The following is a 7169-nucleotide window of genomic DNA, read 5'->3' as shown; positions in this document are numbered from 1 at the left end:
GGGGCGGCCGCGGGAGCCGGGGGAGCCGCGCGCGGGCCGCGGGGGCGCGGGGCTGCCGCCTGCGCTCTCAGCTGGTGCCGGTGCGCGCGCTCGGCTTGGGCCACCACTCCGACGAGCTGGTGCGTTTCCGCTTCTGCAGCGGCTCCTGCCGCCGCGCGCGCTCCCCGCATGACCTCAGTCTGGCCAGCCTGCTGGGCGCCGGGGCCCTGCGGCCGCCCCCCGGCTCGCGGCCCGTCAGCCAGCCCTGCTGCCGACCCACGCGCTACGAGGCCGTCTCCTTCATGGACGTCAACAGCACCTGGAGGACCGTGGACCGCCTCTCGGCCACTGCCTGCGGCTGTCTGGGCTGAGGGCTCACTCCCAGGGTGTGCAGACGCACCCTTACCTGTGGGTCTAACTGCCTGGGACCGGCCAGGGGCCTTGGCCGGAGACGGAGGCTTCAGCCGGGTGAGTGACGGACATCAGCCCTGCGGAGATAGAGGCACGACTGACAAGCGGCCCCAGGGCTCTCACCCTGCCGGCCTCAGCCCCACAGACCCCAGAAACCTCAGCTGTGGAGACCCGAGGACCCACTGCTCACAGACGCTGGCAGTGACCAGGCCATGGACCCAGGATGACTCCTCTGGAAAACCCAGATGTGTCAGGTCGCAGCCTCAGCCCAGGCCTGCGGGGACAGATCTGGAGACACATTGCAGTTGTGTTGCTGAAGTGCCTCTGCTGGAGTGGGCCTTGGACTCACTCGTGGGAGCTGGACCCCTATTTATTACTTCTAAGTTATTTATTTACTTCTGTGGTTTGTCAGATCCTTTGCTGGGCTGTGGGGGCCGGATGGAGGTCACTCCCTGACCATCCCACTCACAACTTCAGGCTCACTCAGCAGTCATAGGCCTGGCCCGGGACTGCTTGTGCCCACCCAGCAGCTCTGGGAAATGAGGGGCATGGAACACAGGCAGAGTGAGTGACAAAGGTGTGTTCACCAGTCCCACCAGGCCAGCCAGCTCACAACCCCTGCACAGTCCCCAGCGGTTGGAGCCTGGGGTTACTGGTGGAGAAAGCCATACCCTTGAGACCTCTGGCATGCTGCGAGCCTTGTTTCATGGTGAAGATGCAGAGAACCATACATTGCCCCACCCCACTGTCACTGATCAGAGTCCAGGCCACCCTGACAGGTGCATATACTGCCTGTGCTTGCAGATGGCCCAGCATGGGGAGCTCACGACCCACATTCCGTGAAACAGCCCAAGTCAAATGATGAAGAGGCTGAGGGTGGGGAAGAGGGTGCAGTGGGAGGCTGGTTTGGGGGGATGAAGCACAGAGCATCATGGGGATAAGAAAGCAGGAAAAGACTGAGGGTGCCTAGAGAGACCTGCATCTTGGGTAATGAACAAGGATATTCACTTATTCATTCAACAGACATTTATTATTTTACGTCAGCTGCTGGGTAGACAGCAGGGATACAGAAGTGAACCCATGATCTCTGCTCTTAAGCTTAAACCATGAGAGACAGACAATAAATAATTTACATAAATAATATTTAAGTTCAGTTTGGCAAACAGTATGAAAAGGACAAGAAGTTAACAGGTACACACTCTCATCTGGAAGGAAGAAGAGGTTAATGCTGACCCTGGCCTTCCACACTGCCCCCAAGTCATACCTAAGAAGTTAGTGCAATCCCTCTGAGCTTCTGTGTGTGTCCTGTGAAAACTTGTTTCCTGGGCCCAATGAATTTGTCCTACATGATTTTTTTTCTTTGCAAATAAGATCAGGATATGTGTTTGGACGCATGCTGGGTCTGAGGAACCATGGGACATCCAGAGGGGTCGTCAGGAGGCAATGGGCTGTACTGGTCTGGAGCTGAGGAGGCAGGTCTGGGCTGGAGATTGATTTTGGCAGCTGTGAGGACAGAGGCAGTAGCTGCAGCCAGGGGTGCACGAGGCACCATGAGAGTGAGGCAGTTGAGGCTGGGATCCCTCAGGCATTTGACCGCATTAACCAAAATTCCTTCAAGCTGCCTAAGTGCCTGCCCGCTTTGGCACAGAAGGGGCCGCCTTCTCCCAGGCTACAGTGAGGAGCTGGCACGGGCTCTCTGAGGGCTGTATGCATTCCGGGTCAAGGAGGAGAAACAAGTCTGTGCTTCCATTCTTCTGTGTTCACTGCCCCAGTTCTAGGTGCCCCCAAAACTTTGGTGCTCTCATGCTGCCCTCAAACACCCCCTTGGCCCTTCTCTCTGCCTCCAAACTGATTCAGGATCTTCAGTCGCCAACCCCCACCTCGAGCCAAAGAAAATGGCAGCAGTGCCATACAGTTTGGAGACACCTCATGAAGGCCTGGGCCCTGGTCCTGGCTGGGGGTGAAGGGGGGGTTCTGTCAATTCCAGGGTCATTGCGACCAGGGAGCCCCTGCTGGAAAGACTCGAAAGCCTGGCAGAGTTCTCAAACCCTCCAGGCCCTACCCCTTAGTGGACATCTGTGCTCTCAGAGCCACTTACAGGAGATGGGTTGAAGCCACGTCTGACAAGGCTCAGAGAGAGAGCCAGGTCAGAACCCCAGCCAAAGACGCTAGCTCTCAACACTCCCCAAATTGTCAGTCCTTGGGGAGTAGGGTCCCCCCGACTCAAGGCTGCATTCTGGGCCCCAAAGAGATTGTGCCCGACAGCTTACAAAATTGTGGATGAAACAGCAGCTTCTCCAAAAGGAACACATTCCCGCAAGAACTAGTCTCAATCTGCAGCCCACAATGAACCAAATCCCTCTTAAAAATAAGTGAAGCTGTTTTCCTCAAACAAGTTGCAGAGCTCCTCTTCTCTGCCTACAACTTAGCAGAGGTCACCAGGCACATGACCTCACCAGGTAGAGCACTTTTGCTCCTCGGGGGCCACAGGTAGCTCTAGAATCTCCTTTTTTTTTGGCTGCACCACAAGGCTTCCAGGATCTTAGTTCCCCAACCTGGGATAGAACCCATGCCCCCTGCAGAGGAAGTGTGGAGTCCTAACCACTGGCCCGCCAGGGTGTTCCCTAGACTCTCCATTTTGACTGTAGTCTGTTTCATATTTGCAAAATGACGTTGCCCACTTGAATGATCTTCCCAGAATTAAGGTATGGTCTCCTCCAAAGGGGTATCAAGTCACCACCTCTTGCAAGACAGAAAACTACAGATGACTTTGAAATTACAGTTTTTCCAGCTTCAGGGGTCACCCAAACATCCCTCTAGATTAGTTTCATCCAGAATCAAGGTTCGGGGATCCATGCACTCCTCCTGCCCCGGCCAATGGCGTTCCTCCTCTCTTGTCCAGGGACTGCTGCATTTCCCACAGCTAGAGAGCCCGGAGAGTTCATGTGGACTGGCTGCCTAACCGAGGCCTCATCTTGAAAAGGAAAGGTAGGGTAGAAAGCTGAGAGATCAGAGAAAAGATCTAAGAGAATTTGTGCCATGTGAGATCACTTTTCTTGTTCACAGGGGTGGTGCCTAACCTGTTGTGGAGTTGTACAGTCCTTACGGAAACTGATGAAAGCCAAGGATCCTCCCCACCTCCCACCTCCCACCTCACTGCTGAAAAAAACACCAATGTGTAAATCTGGTGAACAATTTGAGGGAGCCCACAGACTTTCCGAAGCTCATTCAGAGATTCCGTAGGAGTCCATGGCCCTTGGGCTTTCCTGCCCTGTTCTAGGTACTATTATTAATGTCCTCCTGCAGCTAGATTAATTCCTCTGTCTGTGCTCAGGTTCCCATATCAGGGCTCTGTGTCTCCATTATTTACAAGCCTCCCTATTCTTCATCCTTTTTCTACTGAATGTCTTCTTTCCCTCTGCATTTAAACTCACTTGAATATATCACAGCATAAAAAAATGACACTGTGATTACAAATATATAAATATATAATCGACTTCCACCTCTCCTTCACTAAAAGAGCTCTTGCTGCGGTCCCCAGTGGCCTAAACCCAAAGGCCACTTCTCAGCCTTTAGTCCTTTGGACTCTCAGGGGTGCCCAACTTTGTCAACCCTCTTGGAACACCTGTCTTCTCTTGACTCTCTATTCCATACTCTCCTGGATTTTCTCCTACCCCTGCTCATTCTCAAACTCCTTTTGGGTTCCTTTTCCTTTCTCTGCCTCTTAAGTGTTCGTCAGGGCTCTGATACAGACCTTCCTTCCCCATCTTATTTTCCCTGAGCGATGTCACCAACTCCCATGGTTCCAGTTACCGCCTCCAGGCTAATGTTGCGCTCACTGTATCTCCAGCTTAACCTTTCTCCTGAGCTCTGTTTGTATTTCCAATACTTCTGTCTGCATAGCCTCAGGAACCTCAAACTGAACTTACCTGCCCTAGATGTCTTCCATTCATTCCTTCAGATGCTCTCTCCACCCTTCTCTACCTGCTCTAAGCCCCACATCGATGAGCTTCCCTGCTCTCCAGCCTCTGAGCCTCCTCCAGGGTTCCCTCCCAAGTGAATGGCACCAACCTCCATCCAGGGACACGAGTCAGAAACTTGGGCAACAGCCTAGACTCCCTGAGCTTTGTCACTTCCCTTTTCCATTAGTTCTCAGATCCTTATATCCTGCAAGCCCACCCCACTTTCTCTCTTCCCAATGCTATTCTGTTGAAGTCTTCCTAATTTGTGGAATGGTTTATTGCTCATCCTCCTAACTGGTGGTCTCTGTCTCCAGCCTCAACTCCCTCCAGTCATTCTCAGCCCTGTGACCTTCTAACATTAATTGAGCACTAACAGTAGTGCCTTGGGCCAGTTATAGGGATTCTGAGGTCAGCTAGAAAAATGTTCTACCATCAAGGAGACCACAGTTGGGGGTGGAGGTGGGGGAAGGGCTGCCCGTTTGGCAAATAAAAACAGGACATCCAGTTAAACTGGAGTTTCAGATAAGCAATACTTATTTTTTTAGTAAGTATGTCTCACGCAGTACTTGGGATATACTTACACAAACAGTGTTCATCTGCTATTCAGATTGAACTGGGTGTCCTGGATTTCTTCTGGCGACCCTAGGTGGGGGTAAACAAGTAAACAGAAAATGCAGTCAACCACCCTAAGTCTCCCAGTAGAAGGATGGCTAGGGTACAGTTATGCATGTCAGGGTCGGGGAGGATTCTATACTCACAAAGGGAAAGGAATCATTTCTACCCAGATGGAAGGGGCAGAAGAGCCAGGAAAGTCCTTGTGAAGGAGGTGGTACTTGAACTGGGCCTTGAAAAATGAAATATTTGCACAAGGTGGATAAGGGGCATTGGGCCTGTACTGGTTATCCTTTATCGCCTTCATTGCTTCTTAGCTCTGAATTCCCCCTTTTCACTGGCCGTGCCCTCTCCAGCAGGGTCTGGGGCTCAGCCTTGGGCAGGAGTGGGAGGTGAGGGCCTCTTCCTTGGGCTCTCTATCTCAGCCCTAGGACTCTGCTACTCCTATGTTCTTTAGAGTTCTCTTCGCTTCTTACTAGCCAATCCCTCATTCCTTCAACCCCCATTACAGTTTAAGATTTTTATATTAAACTGTCCCTGTGTGCTTACTGTGCGGTTTCTCCTGACACACAGCCTTCTCAGCAGAGGCAGCAGCATGAACAAAGGCAGGGAAGAGCCAGCAGTTTCATGTAGAATTGGGGGAGGACCCTCATCAAGACAAAAGTCAGCTCATAAAGGTCCTTGAGTGCTATACCAGGGAGCTTGGACTTTGTCTTGGGTAGAGCCACTGAAGGATTTTAGGTGTGATTGCCTAGAGACTTGTTTCAGATGAATTACTGGCTGCTGTATCAAGTTTGGACTGGAAGGGGCAAGGCAGGGGGGCACCAGTTAGACCTGGAGCAGTTAGGGCTGTTCAGGCAACAAATGCTGGTACCTTGACCTAGGGCAGAAGCAGTGCCGAAGGACAGAGAGATGTGAGGCACAATCCACAGGACTTGGTGATGAACTGGTGTGAGGACCTGATGAGAGGGAGAGTTTCCAGGAGTCTGGTTTGGGTGACTGGTAAGAAATATAGGGGATGTAGTATTTTTAGCCTGTGATGGGGGTAAGGTGTGGGGGAAGTCATAAGTTGGGTTTTGTATGTGTTCAACTTGAGGTGCCCGTGACACCTTCAGAGGGCAAGGAGGCTGGCAGCAGCTGGGTCTGAGGGTCAGGAAGTCAGGACAGTCTGGACCAGAGAGATGTGGGAGTCACAGATCAAAGGCAAGGGAGTGGTGAGATACGCAGGAACAAGAGGAGAAAGCAGAGGCTAAGGCCTGGAGACCCAGCATTTAAGGAACAGGGAGAGGAGGAGAGACAAGCCTGTGAAGGAGACCAAAAGGGAGGGACCAGAGTGGTGGAGAAAAACAAAACAGAGCAAAGGGAGGGAGTGGTCAAAGGGGCCAAATGCAGCAGAAAAATCAAGTCACATAAGGACTGAAACTGCCCATTGGGTTTTCTGGCAACATGGTGGCCTAGAGACTCAGGCTAAGCTTCTTGCTGAAAACAACTAAAAATACTAGACAAAACATATAGTTTTAAAGATTAATGTGTCCGTGAGCTGGCAAACACATGAGAAATGTTCAGGCATGAATGAATGAATGGATGGATGGATGAATGAATGCAGGAAACTACAAAGGTAAGCAAAGCCCAGTAGTTGGTGTTCACCTTGAAGGCATTTTCCTTACCTGGGGGACCTGGGAGTTGGTTTGTAAGGGCTCCATGAGCTTATGGTGGGGCTCTACTTGGAACATTCTCCGTAAGGCCAGCACCCCAAAGGACTATGCCCACACCTAGGGCAAACTAGAAATAAACCTTCCCCTCCTTTTCCTAACCTCTTTCCCTCAAACCAGGGGACTACAAAGAAGTTACCTGCAATTAACTTTAGTACTAAGTGGAAAGGGGGCAACCTCCCCTGAGAATTCTTAACTACAGGAGGGCCCTCAATTCACACTGTTTTAGAAGGCTGAAAAACTTCACACTGGTTAATTTGTCATGGACATGGATTGCTAGTGGTTCCAGGTGACCAACAGAAGCTCCTTCTCTTCCTCTCCTGGGCTTTGGAATACTTTCCTGAATTTGGGGACCCCCTCCCAGGGTTGTCACAGGTTCTGGCCCCTATATGTCCTATTCTTATCTCTCAGAGGAGAGAAGAACCCATCTGTAACTAGTTCCCAAAGATTCATTCCCCAATTGGCTCTAAGCTATCCTGGATTGCCATCCATG

General features: G+C 51.6%; 1 protein-coding gene across 1 annotated transcript in view; it reads left to right on the top strand.

Moving 5' to 3' along the window:
* ARTN (artemin) overlaps window positions 1-459 on the top strand; it is a 3382-nt gene extending 2923 nt beyond the window's left edge. Inside the window, exon 5 of the mRNA XM_029227019.1 lies at window positions 20-459. Coding sequence (XP_029082852.1) covers window positions 20-350 — 331 coding nt within the window. The 3' untranslated portion in view covers window positions 351-459. The remainder of the gene's footprint in view (window positions 1-19) is intronic.
* The last annotated feature ends 6710 nt before the right edge of the window (window positions 460-7169 follow it).

The sequence above is a fragment of the Monodon monoceros genome, unplaced genomic scaffold, assembly GCF_005190385.1.
Source record: "Monodon monoceros isolate NGI ecotype Baffin Bay Population unplaced genomic scaffold, NGI_Narwhal_1 Super_Scaffold_18, whole genome shotgun sequence".
Lineage (NCBI taxonomy): Eukaryota > Metazoa > Chordata > Mammalia > Artiodactyla > Monodontidae > Monodon > Monodon monoceros.
Note: the sequence above shows the minus strand (reverse complement) of the source record. Positions and strands in the feature narration are given on the sequence as shown.